Source organism: Amphiura filiformis, chromosome 7 (genome assembly GCF_039555335.1).
Source record: "Amphiura filiformis chromosome 7, Afil_fr2py, whole genome shotgun sequence".
NCBI lineage: Eukaryota > Metazoa > Echinodermata > Ophiuroidea > Amphilepidida > Amphiuridae > Amphiura > Amphiura filiformis.
Genome location: NC_092634.1, coordinates 22,998,305 through 23,016,981, shown reverse-complemented (window position 1 = coordinate 23,016,981; position 18,677 = coordinate 22,998,305). Strand labels below are relative to the sequence as shown.

General features: G+C 37.1%; 1 protein-coding gene across 12 annotated transcripts in view; it reads right to left on the bottom strand.

The window, feature by feature from the left end:
• LOC140156894 (uncharacterized) overlaps positions 1-17,508 on the bottom strand; it is a 33,704-nt gene extending 16,196 nt beyond the window's left edge. For 4 of the 12 annotated variants that reach the window (XR_011859604.1, XM_072179918.1, XM_072179917.1 and 1 more), the window contains exons 1-4: positions 17,380-17,508; positions 14,606-14,779; positions 2,965-3,083; positions 1,546-1,697 (exon numbers count right to left, since the gene is read on the bottom strand). Coding sequence is in view for 4 of the 12 variants with exons in the window: in XM_072179913.1 (XP_072036014.1) it covers positions 12,958-14,649 (1,692 nt within the window). In the remaining 8 variants the exon portion in view is untranslated. The other 8 variants (XM_072179923.1, XM_072179919.1, XM_072179921.1 and 5 more) reach the window with 8 other exon arrangements.
• Positions 17,509-18,677: the final 1,169 nt, after the last annotated feature.

The window sequence follows — 18,677 nt, the reverse complement described above, 5'->3', positions numbered from 1 at the left end:
TGATTTTGAAACATTGAGACTTGAGTGCCGGGTATTTAGGCTCAAAATTAATGTGAGTACCAGGTGGAAATTAAGAGTGCCGGGCGGGTCCACCCGCCACTGCCCAGCGTAGCTAAAACCCTGCATTGTAGTAGTAGAAAATCATTTCTGTTGCAATTGTTTTGACCACTCTGTGTCATATATTTCTGGGATTATTATGGCTTTTCTTTTGTGTATTTGTATGTGACTTTGGAGATTACTATTACGCGCAAAATATTTCTGACAATATTCACATTGATAAGGTTTCTCTTTTGTATGGGTTCTGATATGCTTTGTGAGGCTACCATTTTGTGCAAAACATTTTTGACAATATTCACATTGATATGGTTTCTCTTTGGTGTGAATTCTGATGTGGGTTGTAAGTGCATTTGCAACTGCAAAACTTCTCGGACAATATTCACACTGATATGGTTTCTCGTTTGTGTGAGTTCTAATGTGGTTTGTCAGGTCAATTTTTTGCACAAAACTTCTTTGACAATAATCACACTGAAATGATTTCTCATTTATATGGAATCTGATATGTCTTGTCAAATGACCTTTCTGTGTAAAACGTTTCACACAATAATCACATTGATAAGGCTTTTCTTTGGTGTGAGTTCTGTTATGGGTTTTAAGATTGTGCATTTTTGAAAAGCATTTGTCACAATGTTCGCATTTAAAGGGTCTGGTGTGACATTTGATGTGTTCTTTAAGTGCACTACTATCTACAAAACCTTCCTGACAAAATTCACATAGATATGGTCTTTCATTTGTGTGAAATCTAATGTGCATTTTAAGACGGTAAGATCTTGAGAAACATTTCTGACAAAATTCACACTGAAACGGTTTCTCTTTAGTGTGGGTTCCGATGTGCGTTCTCAAATGAGCATTACATGCAAAACATTTTTGACAATACTCACACTGATAGGGTTTCTCTTTGGTGTGAGTTCTGATATGTATTTTTAGAGCACTATCTCTCGCAAAACACTTCTGACAAAATTCACACTGATAAGGTTTCTCTTTGGTGTGAGTTCTGATGTGCTTTGAAAGGCTACTGAATTGTGCAAACCTTTTTTGGCAATACTCACACTGATAGGGTTTCTCTTTGGTGTGAGTTCTGATGTGGCTTTTACAATTATAAGCATGCATAAAGCTTTTCTGACAGTACTCACACTGGTAGCGTTTCGTATTCATATCACCTACATTAATATTCACACATGAATGAACATGGTTTAAGAAGTCACATCTTCTGATGGCACCCTTTAAACAGTTTTTACATTGGTACAATACCATCTTGTGGATTTTCAAATGTCTTTGAAGGACACCATTCTTAGCCAAGCTCTTTTGACAATAAACACAGCTTTTGCTTTTATGCGCAAGTACATATTTGATCATATGTCTGTCAACATGAGATTTCCATCTGCCAAATGAAGTAAAGTTGATTGTACAAAATTTACAACTGAACGGGCTCATAAGTCTGACTGTCATTGTTGTTTCAATACCTTAACCAGGTTAAACTATGCGCACCTTATTTATATCCACATCGAGAAGTCGTTTCACAAGTTATCCCCCCAGGAAGTAGCAGGTAAGACAAGACCTCTGCACTAAACTGGTTTCCTTCTTGTGTTTATTCCTGCAGTTCTGGGCAGCTTTTCCACAACAGCTCACTAGATGATGTTCTAATAAAGAAGGGAAACAATGAAAAAGCAGAAAAAGGTAAAAAATGAAGGAAGGCGAGAGGAAAGAAGCAGTGATGACTCCGCCATGTTTGCATCTCGGTCATGGAGGCAAAATAGAGGTCTACAGATTATTCTGCTATGCACCCGGCAAACTTTGACGCAAAGTGCATAGTTGTTTGCCTTTTGCATGGAACATGTTCTGCCAAACACACACATTAAAGAAAGTCTCCCGCAATCACAACATTATGGATTATATGTTGGGAAAAATAATTACAAGCACAAATCATGTGGGTTTTTTTAACAAACTCATAATGACCATAAAAACGAATAAAAACAGCCGGCTCTCAACACTCAAAATTCCTGCACCAAAATTGCCTAGGGCAAATAACGTCATGTGGATTTTTGCTCAATTGTCTTCAGCCTTGATTGTAGCACTGGGACATCACTGCACCAGAAAATTTCGGTGCACAGGAATTTTGAATAGCATGTGCTGAGAGACGGCTGTATTTATTCATTCTTATGGTCAATATGTGTTTTAATTAAAACCATGTGATTGGTGCTTGATAATTATTTTTTTCTAACATATAAGGCATACATGTAGTGTTGTGATTGCCAAAGACTTCCCTTAAGCACCGCATATGCAGATGTTTGTAATACTCACTCTTAAAGATGCCAATTATTGTTCCATTTTGGGCTTCAGTGAATTATGTGTGAAGCTTTGTGATAGTATTCGCACTGGTAGCTCTCTTCTTTTTCTTATCGCCCTCTACATTTTACACACAAATGAGCACAGTTTAAGAAGTCACACCTTTTGATCACACCCTTCAAACAGTTATTAGTACAATAAAATAAGTTCAAATGGCTTTGAAGGACATAATTCTCAGTATAACTTCTTTGACAATCAGGATCCAAACCTCAACAGAAACAGGGGGTGCCATGACCTTCCAGTTGTTTACAACAAGATTTTGTCACTTAACCAAAACCAATCAATACATGGTAGTCAAGTGTCAAGTCAAATGGAATAATCTCTTCAGTGGCTAAAGAAGACCTGTAGTCGATGCAGGTTGCAAACTACCACACCTCTGCAATAGTGTAAGTCTTCTGATCTTTTTAAATCTAATATACATGTATGTACTTTTACATAATTTGATTGTATGTTTGTCAATCTGCTATCTGAAGTAAAGTTGATTAAACAAAATTTAAAACTGAATGGGTTCATCTACATTTTGATGTTTCAATATCTTAACCAAGCTTAGACTATGCGCACCTTACAAGAAGTCAGTTTTCACAAGCTGTCCTCTAGGGCAGCAGCAGCTAGCAGGCAAGACAGGAAATGTGCACTAAACTGGTTTGCTTCTTGGCAGCCTATTCACAACAGCTCAAAATCTGAAATATACAAAGTACACTATACTAGTTAAGCTATTGCGATGTTGAAAAACATTGACCATTGTTATTAAACATAAAACATTGAAAACATTTACTACAAGGTCATAGCTATGATTTGACAAGTGCCCGTCATTGACACAAAACTGCCTGTCCAAAATTTGACCCTAAAAACATAAACCATCAACTCCTTTTGGGGGTCCAGTCAGGTTAAATAGCTATTGCTATAGCTTTGATTTATTTGCCTGGTCTTGTTTTGAGTCAGGGGCTGCGGAACAATTTTGAAAGTGGGGGGGGCAGTCAGGGTGATGTAAAAAATCAAGAAGTGTCTGAGAAGTGAAGTGAGAAACTTTTGCAAAATGAAGGCCCAAATGAAACTATTTTATGGACTATTTTGGTACTATTATTGTGTACAATTTGTAAAATTAACTGTAATATTACTGTAAATATTAAGTGTTGGGTGTCCAAAGCAGAAAAAAGGGCGAAAACAAGGGGGTGTCTGAGGGGGGATGCGCCCCCTCAGAAGTGAGAAACTTTTGCAAACTGAAGGCCCAATTGAAGCCATTTGGTGGACTATTCTGGCACTATTATTGTCAACAATTTTAGTTTGAAAAATCCGATAATGGGTCGATCAAATGAAGGCCCAAATTGAAGCCATTCGTGGATAAGTTTTCACTATTATTGTATAAATTATTGCTTTTAGTGTTGGGTGTCCAAAGCAGAAGCGAAAAGGGGAATTTGTTTATCCATAGGCCTACACACTGTAACACAGGGGAGTTGGAAAATGTTGCAAAATGAAGGTCCAATTGAAGCCATTTCTTCTGGGGACTTTTGTGGCATAAGCCCTTTCGCAATTCTAGAATCATGATGCATTATGGGCAATATTTGCTGATTTTTTTTGGATATAAACACAAGGAGGCTGCAGTGCATTTGCAATGGTGGCGAACTTTGCACTTCCTTCAAAAACACATTTTTGTAAAACATTTTTTATTCATTCCTACATGTTAATATTTCCTGTGAAATACAAATTATACAAATTTCCTGCGAAGACCCAACTGTCAGCGAAATTCCAGTACAAGGGTGTTTACGTTTAAACGTTTCACATGTAACCGCCTGTTAAATGCACTATCCGTTTAGAAAAATCGCTAACCGTTTAAACTTTACACAAAGTCTAACCCATCCCCAAACCTTACTATATACAAGCCTACCCTAGCCCAACTAACCTTTAACCTAACCCAAAACCAGTGTTCTTAGTCGGTTAATTAACCTCAATCTTACCGGTTAATTAACCGGTTAATTAACCGCATCATATTTAACCGGTGGTAAAATAGGTTAATTATGAATTTTGAATTATTTGACGCTTTTTGAAGTTTTAACATTTTAATATCACTTTGTGTTCACTGGAAATATTAAAATAGTATTCTTCTTCTTGCTCTCTAGTCCTAGAGTGTCATGCAGCACATCATAGACCATTATATGCAGAGAATTATCATAGTCTATGAGCACATGTACAAATCCGGGGGGGGGGGGGGGTTACTTTGAAAAAATGTGTACGGGGGGGTGCCACACAAACTTTTGGATGCTGACTTTCTCTATACATGTACTTCCAATCAGAATCAACGAAAGCTAACAGTTCCCCCGAAAAACACTGTTCCCCATTAAGTCAACAGATAAGCAATTCAATGTTATAGCAGGTGGTAAATCAGTTGAAAACTACCTATCCAAGCACATTTTTTGACCAAAATGTAGGTTTTAAAAAGTCAAAACGTCAAGTGTTCCTTACAATATTTTTATGAAAATGCACACTTATACTAGCCTCATTTTAATGAGCAATGGCCAATTCTAAAGAAGCACTTACAAATTGACATGACCCAAAATGTGCAAATTTTGGCACATTTTCCCTGTCCTTACCCATATACCAAAATTGCTGAAAAGGTACCTCAAAACCATGGCACATCCAGGTATTCAGTATCGAAGTTACGTAATGTTACTATGTCAACGCGGGATCACGCGCTAGAGTAATGAACCACGATCGAAATGATCACCACATAAAGTATATGGCACTCGAAGGCATACCAAAGTAGCGTGATCCGGTAACCAAGAGAATTACGTAACCACTTCGATGCTGAATACCTTCAACCAGGCAGAATGCCCATGCCTCGATCCTCCACTACCACCTGTTGTACAAAGTACCCAAAAATCTACAGCAGAGTGAGCAGATTTAACCATTTTTGCCCAGGATTGCTTCAATCAATAAATAAAAAGTTGATAAAATTAACAATATATGCGAGTCACAGACTTACAGTGTCATTGTGCATCTGTGTCAATGATTGTTAAATTTTTTTAAACATGTTGAATTGACATAAGTTTATATAAAAATATTTTTTTAATATTAAAATTTTAAAATGGAATGTTTTAAAGCTATAGGTGGACAAGAACACTTTGTTTTGCTCATGTTAAATACTTGCACAATGTTCTTCAGTATGATGGCATATTGAATTCAGAGCTCGGATTTATATATTTTCCAACCATAATTAACCAATCTTACCGGTTAATTAACGTTAATTAACCGGTTAATTAACCGCCGTTTATAATTAACCGGTTAATTAAGAACTTGCCCTTACCCCCAAAAGGGAACTAGGGAGAAATTGATTTCACCTGAAAATCGGACCTATATTTAATGTTTTTAAATGCATGAATTTGTAATGTTTTAATTACTAAATGTGCCTTCGTCGGCACCGTTTTTTAATGTCGACATGCCGATATAATTCGTATACCGACGTCGACAGTGTGTCGACATAAAAAAAAATTCTAAAAAAAAAAAAAAAAAAAATTTTTTAAATTATTTATAAAAAATATTTTTGGCCAGAAAAGCAAGTTACAGGCCCAAAATGACTTGTTATTCAAGGTTGGAGAGCAGAGAAATACTGCTACTCCAAAAAAAAAAAAAAAATGCCAATTTTTTTTTACAAACTTAAGCTGCGTTCTCACTATGCCTGTTTGATACCAGGACGTGGACTCGATCCTACATCGAGTCCACTTCCAAGCATAGTGAGAACGCAAAATAAGTGGTTTCGATCCTACATCCAGGATGTAGCATCGAGACCACCTCATTGAGGTAGTCTCGTACCTAGGACGTGGTATCAAACAGCATAGTGAGAACGCGTTTACAAGTGGACTCGATCCACTTATACCGAAAATGTTGTATACACAACCTTGATGGCCGTCGTTGTACTATACAATATACATGTCTACATTATATAATTTTCCATGATAAAATGTAAACATGCATTTTTAACTTAAAAACTCGTAGCTGGTATTACAGAACAAATTTATACATGCATGCTTTATTTCATGAATTTACAATATTTATTTTTTTTTTGGTTATTAGTCGAGGGGAAAGTGGATATACACGGACGTTAGTTCGCTCGAGATGCTTGCCGTGGTTTGATGAGCAACATGCTTCTCGTGCAGTGTGAAAACAATGGCATCGCGGCAAGATACAGATTTTATCCAGTTTCAGAATTAAACAAAACGACATTGGGCTTTACAGTATAATACAAAAGAATATTCAGGTGTAATATTCGTTTTTGAGGTGTACATTTTGCTAGACTGAGCCCGGGGGCCACTCAAATATGAGAGTGTACGCATGCGTGACCAAATTTTTTTCGAACACCCCCTAAACAAGTTTTCCTCTGTGAGCAAAATGACCCCCTAAACAAGTTTTTAGCGCGCTTTCCCCAAAAATTTGACCCCCTAAACAGGTTTTTGTCTAATTTTGACCCCCTAAACAAGTTTTTGTCTAACTTTTGCCCCCCTAAGCAAGTTTTTGTCTAAATTTGACCCACGTTACAAGTTTTGATGGATTTTGACAAATTGAACAAATTTGTAGGCCTACTAAGTTAGTAACTGGCATTGAACACTATAACTGCACCTCCTGGATATAGGCCTACCCCCCCTCCGGAATACCATACCGTAGGCCTACCACTTTAAAATATAAATAATTCAGATTCGTAGCTTGTTACATGAATCTGATTGGATTCTCGTAAAGTAGTTTTGTGAGAATATACCAATATTCAGCGTAATTTATCATTATAGTTTATCCAGAGGAGAGCGTGGCCTAGCGGTTAAGGCATAGGACTGTGAACCCAAGGGTCAAGGGTTCGAATCCCAGGTCCGGCTCTTTGTGTCCTTGAGCAAGACACTTCACTCTACTTGCTTAGTGCTTCGGAGGGCACTTTAAGCTGTCAGTCCCGTGTACATGCATATTTTCTCACATTAATGTAGTGTGCACGTTAAAGAACGTCACAGGCTATTCGAAAAGAGCAGGGGATCATCCCGGTCATGTTGACTGTACTTCAAAATACACTCATCTACTCTCGGTTCCAGAGTAAAAAATAAGTACAGCTTGTCTGTACGCAGTGCGACAATACTCATACATATGAGGGAGGCACTTATAAGGAAGAAGAAGAAGAAGACGCAACGTTTAGAGCAGGCCCCGGCAGTATTCACATCGTATTTGGTTCCGAATTCGGCACCTAAAGTTGATTATCGTGTCCTGATATCAGCGGCCCTTTTCATGCTTTCTACTGCATATATAATTTCCTAAAGTAATCCAGAGAAGGGGAAACTCGCAAATCTACTAGCAGGAGTAGTAAATAATGTGAGGAATCTATAAAGGTTCTAAAAATCTTAAGTTGAAATAGGCCTACATGATATTTTCATTCCGGATTTTCGTCTCCCGGTTTTGTCCACTGAACTATATACCCATCATCATAATCATGACGTCATTAATTAATATGCACGTTTTTTTAATCTAAACAGTATTTTACATAGAAGTACGAGGCCATGGTTAAATCACATGTAACACGTCATGAAATATATTTGCATAACATAGTGCTTTAAACATTTATACGACACTGGAATAAACTTTTTTTCGGAATCGGAGTTTCAGCAGATTTGAAAAGCGGATTAAAATGGTACCCTAAATGCGTTACAAACGATTTTAAAACAACCCCTTTTCATGAAACAACCCCTTTTCACCGTTTTTGCCCCTTAACGCGTCCGCAGCGTAACGTGCCCAACCGAAAAAAACACCCCTTTTCACGCTGCTTTTTTTGGTCACGCATGCTTACATCATTATATTTGAGTGGCCCCCCCCCGGGAGACTGAGTTAAAATTACCAATCAAAATCAAGTATTTTTGATGGTGATTTAGAGGTTGTGTTGCGTGTGAATCGGCGTGCTTGACCAAAATCAGAAATAACAACCCGATGTATTTCTCTCATTTTACACGTAGGCCTATATAAAATAACAGTTTTTAGAGGTGTTTATTTCAGATCTTTCCAAATACAAGCATAATTTTTATCACAAAATAACATATCCATAGATTGAAGGAATATATCAGGGGGCCTGGAAATAAAACATGATCTTTCCAAATTGATAGTCTATAGTAAAGTTTGATTTGTGCTGTGAGTTCGGCTCAAAACATGCATTGGAACGGAATTTGTGACGTCATGGTCATGCATTGAAGCCTTGATATTATAACATCCGGGTAAGTGGAGTCGATCCTACTTCAGCATTTTGGTGTTAGTGAGAACGCGAAATCAATGTGGACTGAGTCCACTTGTATGTGGACTCGGACCTAGGTACGAGACCCCATGTCTGTAGTGAGAACACGACCTTGGATACATTTGTATATTTTAAATTACTTTTGCTTCTATTTCAATGTGTCCCTGACTGTTCAAAATAAACAAATTTATCCAACTTTGTAAAAAAAAATTGGCTTTTTTTTTTATAGTAGCAGTATTTCTCTGGTTTCCAACCTTGAATACCGGTAACAATTAAGTAATTTTGGGCCTTCTTCTTTTTTTTTAGAATTTTTTTTTTTTTATGTCGACATGTGCTGATGTCGACATTATGTCGACATAAGGCATGTCGACGACGGCACTATTAATTACTGTACTTTATTTATCCCCATTTCATCAAAATTGTTATTTCTATAAAATAAAAGAGAAACCTCTCTCATAATTTTGGAAATTTAAAATTTAAAAAAATTTCTAAAATTCTAAAAATACCAAAGAAATACAAATACCAAAGCAAAAGCTTTTTTTCTTCAGGTTAAGAATTATTTTCTTACATATGCAACAGTTTTTTTCCTTGCTCCATAGACAATTGTGTTGTAATTTCGTTCTGGTGCACCAGAACGAAATTCAAATTTGGCGATATTTTTTGCTTGCTAAGCTAATTAATCTGCAAGAAATATTTGGTACATAAACATTATGTAGCCAGAGGTATCCAGTGGTGTAAAAATCTCAACTTTTTTGGGAAAAAGTGGGGGATGAGGCTGTGGATCACGAAATGCCCCTTCAATTATACAAAATGTGTGCATCAAATTTCTAACCTGCAAGAAAAAAGCTGTTGCATGCAAGAAAAAAATTCTTTGGTTTCACCTCATTTTTTGTTTGGCTCGAAATTGTGGACAAAATGTGATCAGTGAAAACTAACATTAATTTAGGAATCTATTCTTTATGTAAATTCTGCTTTACAAATACAAATTTACAATTACTCAATAATAAAATTATAAGCTTACTTACAAACATTAATTTAAGTTGCGCTGAAGTTGCGCATGAAACTATTTGATATCTACTATACATCTTATTCTTATACCTACATATTTTGACATTCATATACTGAACATAACAGCGGGTTTATATGGCAAAGAAGCTGAAAATCCACGGTAAATGTAAACGATATTTCTTTGTTCGAATAAAATTGTGCCACTTTGGCTGCGACTAAAAACAGCTCGTCCACACCAAAATTTGTTACAGGGCTCATTGCGTCCACTCTTTTGGGCACACATCCGGGGGGGGGCACTCAACTTTGGAAGTGACGGGTATGTGCCTACCGGAGTCGCAAAGTAGGGGCCTATCGGGTACAAAGCGTTATTTAAAAAAAGGGGGTCATTGGGTACAAACAAAATAAAAAAGGGGGTCATTGGGTATAATATTTTGAAAAAAGGGGGTCATTGAGTATAAGATTTCAAAAAAAGGGTCATTGGGTAGAAAATTTTGAAAAAATGGGGCAAAATTTTGAAATTTTCGGCATAATTTTGAAAAAATGGAGCAAAATTTGAAAGTTTCCGCATTATTTTGTTGCATTTTGATGATGCTATTCTAGAAAATCTTGAAAAAAAAGGGGGTCATTGGGTAGAAGCAACCAAAAAAAAAGGGGGTCATTGGGTAGCCGCAACTAAAAAACAGGGGGGTCATCAGGTATGACTTTTAAAAAAGGGGGTCATCGGGTATAGGCGACTTCAAAAGAGGGGGCCTATTGACAGGCACATACCGTCACTTCCAAAGTTGAGTGCCCCGGCACACATCACTAAATAAAGGGGAGCAACATGCCCCGGGCGCCACCCTTAGGGGGCGGGGCGCGCCAAATTGACCAATTCAGCATCGATCCTGCACCCCTCCAAGTGATGAAAGTCAAAATTTTCAGCACAAGATCAATTGAAAGAACATTTTAAGACCGATATTCAACTTCTAGTAACCAAAATTAATTTATTGTATAGGCCTTATTTGTCCAAAATTTCGCAGGCACAGCGCGCAATTGTTTCAGGAATGAGGGGCATTATGTATCCTTAGCTCCTATAGCTACGCTACTGCCCGCGTCTAAGATATTGTCGGTGGGGGGGGAGGGGCACCAATTTTGTTTCTTGCCCCGGGCGCTACCAACCCTAGTTACGCCACTGCATTTTAAACAAATTTGATTTGATTGTGGGCTGGGCCTATATATTTCATATGCACTACAATGGGGTCAAAGAGGGTGGTGGGGGAGATCAATTTTTAGCAGGCTGTGAGGGGGAAGCAATTTTTAGCACGCCATTTGGAAATTTTACCATCCTCGGCTCAGTAATGCACAGCCCCCAAACGATGAACTGTAGAGGTTAAATATGTCATAGGCAATTGGCTGGCCTGTAGATTGTTGACTTCCATTGCAAATAACAATACATAACATTTTAGAGAATTAATGACAAGGGTCATTTGGTGACAGCTTATCTAAATTATGTTCCCTGGAATATGTTCATGGGGTGGTTTGGTGACAACAAAAGTGAGAGGGAGTTGAAAATAGGGGGGTAATGTGTGTGTATGGGGGGGGGCAGGGTCTTAGCTAGAAATTGAGGGTTGCCCATCATTTGAATAAATTTGCCTGTCCTAATTTGACCTTTAAAATATTTACCAGACATCTATAGCCCATTGGGGGTTCAAAGAGTTCAAATATGAGCTGATATGGCCTTGTTCTACAAATTGGATCTACTATAGGGCAATTAGCTTTTCAAAACATGATATAGCACCTGTCAAAGGCATTAATTTTGCCCGTCCCGTCTAAATTGACGGCCAGACCGGGTGGCTAGCTAAGACCCTGGTGGGGGGGGTGAGGTGTGTGAATATGGCTGCACATTTCCATCACCCATTTTCAGTGGGTGTCAGTAACATAATGCCATGCACCCCAACTTTTGACAATCAGTCAGGAGGAAAGTGAACTGCCCCCACGGGGAGGGGGGGAATGACCATGTGTGGATGTGCCGCAAACATGGGCAGCATTTTGGGCCTTTTGGTATATCAATGACCCCTCTATCTAGGCCAATTTTGGTATATGGATTAACTGGTCCTTTTGTTCAAAATTTCCTCGATTTTTTTTGGAAAATTTTGCCTCCCTGGCAGCCAAAAACCTTTGAAATTTCCCCAAAATTTGGGAGAAAAGTTGTACAAATTGAGACAATATGTGTTAAATTTGGCTGAAAATTTTGAATTTTCAAATATCGATGGGTCCAAATTTTTTGAATAATTGGTATATTGATGGCCATGATGGGAATACTTTCAAATTCTCAGCAGCACAACCCTACCCAAACCAAACTTCGGTACCCCACTCCACCCCGGACTCAGGTGACTGAAATGCATCTTGTTGGGAGAAATTTACATCTCCCCATGTTTGTCAATCGGTAGAAATGCACCTAGTTACTCTAGATGGGCAATAGCAACACATAAAAGTGAGCAACATTTAACATTATTATGTTTTGATGAGTCCAAGTGTGTGAAAATATTGGATCCAAAACATAATAATGACAAAGCTGGATGCTTTACGCCCAATATTTATTGGTCTTGCTATGAGTTTTAAAATATTGGACTTGACCATGTCTCATACGACTCAAAAACTCATAGCTCGACCAATAAATATGGGCTTAATCGATCCAATTTTATATATGTGACGTGTCATGTCAAAAGGAGACACTTTTGGGCAGGTTATGAATTTTGAGGTTTTTACATATCTTAAATATAGAGATATTTTGCTCCATAACGCCGTTTTCCCCAATGAAATCGGACATTTCTAAGCGAAGATATTGAGTTCGGAAGTTATGGTATTATAAAATTGGAAATTGAGATATCTGCCTTTAAAAATATTATTGACAATGTTGAGAGTAGGAATTAACTTGAAAAATGTCTCAAAAATACAAGATGCCAGTTATATTCCGGTCTGAAACTATCAGACAATATTTTTAACATTAATAACATCACAAATTCATAACAAACCCAAATTGTGAAAAAATCACCCACCGGCAGATTTTTGGCTATTTCTCCATTTACGATCCTGCCCAAAAGTGTCTCCTTTTGACATGACACGTCACATATATCAAAATTGGTAAAACCCTTAACCCCCAGTTTTTCCGAATTGAACCCCTGGAGGTAGTGCCTTAAAAGTAGTCATCGTTCTCAAAGATATTTATGATACGATTCTTTATCAGTTGTTTTATTTATGACAATATAATATTCAACACTATCGCTGGCTACTAACTTGCTAAAACCCAGTTCCATTATTCAATATGACCGCAAGAAGGCAAAGCTCAGAGACAGCTTTATCCACATCATACCAGTTACTGTAGGCCTAAAGTTTCTCATTGGTGGGCGTTCTACTGTGGTCTCTGAGGTGACTTTTTGTTGAAAAGTTTCTGACACAGAAACAAATGTCTCATTAATGTGTGTTTTAGAGTGTATTTTAAGATTACCACTTTTTGCAAAGCATTTCTGACAATAATTACACTGATACGGTTTCTCTTTTGTGTGAGTCCTGATGTGAATAACAAGTTGACTTCGTGTCGTAAAGCATTTCTGACAAAACTCACACTGATGGGGTTTTTCATTGGTGTGAATTTTGATGTGTCGTTTGAGATCATCATTTCGTGCAAACCATTTCTGACAGAGCGTACACTGATGGGATTTCTCTCTGGTATGAGTTTTCACATGTCTTTTGAGCTCGCTGTTTTGTGAGAAGCATTTCTCACAAAACTCACACGGATATGGTTTTTCTTTCGTGTGAGTTTTGATGTGTCTTTTGAGGGCACACTTATGTGCAAAGCAGATCTGACAATATTCACACTGATAAGGTTTCTCTTTGGTGTGGACTCTCATGTGGTCTCTAAGGGTATTGTTCCGTCCAAAACATTTCTGGCAATAGTCACATTGATAAGGTTTCTCCTTGGTGTGAGTTCTGATGTGTTTATTCAGGTCACCTTTTTGCACAAAGTACTTCTGACAATACTCGCACTGAAAGGGTTTCTCTTCCATGTGAGTTTTCATGTGTCTTTTGACATCACTGCTTTGTCTAAACCATTTCTGACAATACTCACACTGAAAGGGTTTCTCCTTGGAGTGAGTTAAGATGTGATCTTTGAGATGGCTACTTCTTGGGAAACATTTCTGACAAAATTCACATTGGTAAGGTTTCTCTTTGGTGTGAGTTCGAATGTGATTTGCGAGTTGGCTTCGTGTTGCGAAGCATTTTGGACAGTACTCACACACGTATGGCTTCTCTTTTGTATGTACTCTTACGTGGTCTGTAAGAGTGCTGTTCTGTGCAAAACATTTGTGACAATACTCACATTGAAATGGTTTCTCTTTAGTGTGTGTTCTGATGTGTTTTTTCAAGTCACTTGTTTGTGCAAAGCACTTTTGACAATGCTCACACTCATAGGGTTTCTCTTTGGTGTGAATTCTGATATGTTTTTTGACATCACCTTTGTGTGAAAAACATTTAAAACAATATTCACATTGATAGGGTTTTTCTTTGAGGTGATAGTTGATGTGTTGGATAAGGTCTTCGATTTGTGCAAAACATTTCTGACAATACGCACACCAGTAGGGTCTGTCATTAATGTGAGTTCTGATGTGGTATGTGAGTAGAATTTGTGTTCTTAAGAATTTGTGACACAATGCACACTGGTAGTTTTGGATCTTATGGATATTCAAATGTCTTTGGAGAACACCTTTTTCCACAAAGCTTCTTTGACAATAGACACACCTTTTGCTTTTATGAGCATGTACATATTTGATCAAATGTCTGTCAACATGAGTTTTCCATCTGTCGAATGAAATAAAGCTGATCGTACAAAATTTACAAGTAAAAGGGTTCACACGTTTGGCTTTCATTGTTCTCCTGTTCAAAATGTATTCAATTACTTGTGCCCACCTCAAACTCACTGTGGATTCGTCACTCGTCAGTTTATGTAGCATACACAAAAAGACCTAAGTCTGCAATCTGGCTCATAGTTGTACATGTAGTTATCTTGGTGGTAAAAAGTATATTGCCATCCAACCTCCAATAGCAGATCACAGAATTATGCTCAAAATACTATGTTAGTGTCTGAAATAAAACAAAATATTTAGTGGCTTTTAGTGGTTTTTTTAATGTAAAAATATGTATCATGTTTGGCTGACTAACAAATGTGTTAACTACCATTAATGGTTTGCCTTTCAATGAGCTTTTGTACCTACAGAATTCAGCTAATAGTTAAAACCATTTTGTAACATTTGTTGAGAAGGATGCCCTTTTTCAAAATTCTGTTTATTACCCAGTTGTAATGTACTTTAACATAGCCTGCAAAAATCAAGACTTTAGGTTAGGTGCAGTAGTTTTGTCAAAATCCGAGTGAATAAGTTCGAAACCATTGTAATTATTACAATGGAAATTTAGTCAAACACATAGTATACGTGATTTAGGGTTTATTCATATATTTTCATGACTAAACGGTTGTTCATACATACATGCTATATAACAGCGTGATTGGTCGAGAGCCGGGCATAAACAGCGTTTATGCCCGGTGTCCCGGATGTGAGATCGCCGGTAGGGAAAATGAAGGAAAATCATGTTGTTACTTGTAAATTTTTGTTATTATTGTGATGAAATAAGAATCACAAAATGTTCTGGTATGTATGAACGGGGTTCATATATTTCATGACTAAACGGTTGTTTATGCCCTCGGGCCTCGGCCATAAACAACCGTTTAGTCATGAAAATATATGAATGAACCCCTAATTTATGCCCGAGGGCATAAACAACCGTTTAGGCATGAAAATAAATGAACCCCGTTCATACATACCAGAACATTTTGTGATATCTTATTTCATCAAAATAATAACAAAAAATAACAAGTAACATAATTTAAAACTATGAATTTCCTTTGTTTTTCCTACCCCACGATCGCACATCCGGGACACCGGGCATAAAAGAGGAAATTTGAGAAAAAGGGAAAGGTTTAAATAAAATGAATAAATTAATACCTTTTCAATGATTCTACCTGTTCAGTAATTCTTCCTGTTTTATTGAACACTCTCATAAATATCATCTAGCAGTAGCAGTAGCTGTAACCATAATCAGGTCCGTAGATGTCATTATGTTTATGATGAAGACTGAAGTCTTGCTGGCAAGACTAGCAGTAGCAGGGACCCACGCGAAGCGCGGTTGTCCCACTAGTGTTCATAACACAGTACGTACATTGTGTGCAGGACGGTCATACAGTACATACATCAACAAAGGACCGTGCCGTAGCACGACCGACGGAGTGACACACATGGGCCACGGCTAGTTATTCAAATGTTCTTTGCTTTTTGCTTGTATTTTTTAAAACTTGTAACCTGTTTTTCAACTCAAAATTAAAAGGGTAGGGGAGATTGGGGTTAGTTGAAACATTTTTCACAAAATCGTCTTTTTAACGCAAACCGATTAGGTGATTACTTTCAAGAAACACTAACCATATCAGTATAAACACATACATACATGCTACAAATACAGCCTTAAACTTTATTGGACCTGCTTATGATTATTCATATAATCCAATTTGAAAAAAAGTGTTTCAACTAACCCCACCCCTGGGGTAAGTTGAAACATAGGGTGGAGGTTAGTTGAAACACGACTTGTAAAAATTTCAAAATAATTATTATTGTGTTGTTATAGGGTTATACTTCCCTTGAAGGCACCCTTTAACATACAATCAGTGTGAAAAAATGAATAAATAAATATGTGGGAGTCTTGGTCAATACTTTGGACACAAGGTGACGAGTGTCACCATGGACCAAAATATGAGAAGCCTAAAATATTATAAAATGTACTTTCTGTGTGCTCTTTTTGCTTGTATTATTGCTTTTTAACCATAAAAGCAATATTGAAGAAATAGTAAACATGTTACAAATTTTAAAAAGTCAAATTTTAACCATATTTTTCTATGCAATTTTCATGTTTCAACTAAACCCCACCTCAAAAGTTTCAACTAACCCCGATGCCTATTTTTACATTTCAAAGTTCATTACACAAAATAAGAAATACAATAAAACTTTTATTTAACATTATTCTGGGACTTACTACTAGTGCTTATGTCATAACTTATGATACTCAAAAAATAATCCCCTGAATCTTCAAACAACATGGAGATAACGCATTTTTTCTGAGGGGTATAAAAATTAGTCAGTAAGTCAAAAAACAGATATTCCTTTCCCAAGCCAACACTGGTGGGGCATCAGTGCTGTTGCTAATTTGGTGGATGACCCTTACTAATACCTATTACTAGGTGCCAGTATTTTACCAAATTAATTTTTTGTGTCAGAAAAAAAATACAATGTTTCAACTTACCCCGCATTCCAACTAACCCCAATCTCCCCTACCGGTACTTATTTGACAGTAAAAGCTAAAACATTTATCGGAAAGAAATACCGGTACTATTTTTTCCATGGAATGTTACAATATGGCTTTAAAGCTTACCAAGTTACAATACAAATTACATTGACATTGTGCGTTTATTCTCAGCAATCTGAGACTGAGAGCTGCACAGTATTGGAAGGAAGGTCAAGGAAGGAAGCTGGAAGAATAGAATGGAAATTTCTTTCCTGTTAAGGCTGTTAATGTTCTGCTTTCTGCATACGGATTAACTGAGTTAATACTACAAAGTTAGTTAATTATTCATTACCTACATAAACACTCACAAACTGGTCACAAAACAGCCAATATTATGTTGAAATTGAAGCACTAAATCCCAGAAAAACATGCACAAGAAATTCCTCCATCCGATTTAGGAGGTTAAACACAGCTCGTCCACAAAATTAAAGGCTCACTGCACTGTGAAAAGGTGGCGCATGCAATGGAAATTGCCCGGCCAGACCAGACCCTGGGCCAGATCGCTCATTTCAAAATAGAGAAAATATAATTAATAATTAAAAGTTACATCGTGCCTTTTTTTAAAACCTTAAACAATAAACTAAGAATTTATTGTAAAGGGCCTGGGGGTTGTCTAAGTATTTTAAATATTCAGTGGTGTATCAGGGGCAAAGACAAGTTGGTGGTCACATTTTGGTTGTAGGGCCTATTTTTCTATAGGCCTTATTGTACACTATTTGAGCAAAAAAAAGGTGAAATTTTGTGTTTGCCAGGCAAATTTTAAATTTTTCATTTTTTTCTCCAAAATTAAGGTGAAATCTTGTGTTTCCAGCCAATTTTAAATTTTACACTCATCCGATGGAGGGGGTGGTGGACTCAAGGGTTGAAATTGTCATGTTTAGGGGGGGGGGGGGGGGGAAGGGGTTTAAATTTTCTTTTGAGGGTTGACTTAATTAGCAAAACAACTCATTTGGGGATCATTAAAGGAGAATTCTTTAGAATAGGAACTCCAGTAATTCTTTAACCTAAAACACCACAAACTAACAACTATCCTCTTGTCTTCATCACAAAGTACACAGGACATCTAGAATCAAACTGTTTAAGAATGACATCAAACTTTCAGGCATATTTCCCAATACTCCACTTATATAGTTTCCTGACCGGAAGGCTTTTTTCTTAACCATTTAAATATCCGCTGCAATTATGTTTTTCTCTCTTCTCTTTTCATATAGGCCTAGTAGGCCAGTATGCTTAAATTGACTTTTTAGTCTGTCATTCTAACGTAGATGATGCACACCATACTTTTCAAACTATGTTTGATGATGCCTGTAACGTTCATTGTCCTGTTAAAGAGAAGCGTGTCAAGGGTTCATTACCTGATTGGATTACAGGAGATTATATTAAACTTTCAAAGGACAGGGACTATTATTTTGCTAAAGCTCATAAAACCAATAATTCTGATGATTGGAATATGGCAAGACAATTAAGAAACAAAGTCAATAAACTTAATAAGACATTGAAAAGGAACTATTGTAACAAGGCCATCAATGAAAATGTAAAAGATTCTAAGAAATTATGGAGTACAATTAGGAAAATAATTCCTAAGAATAAATCT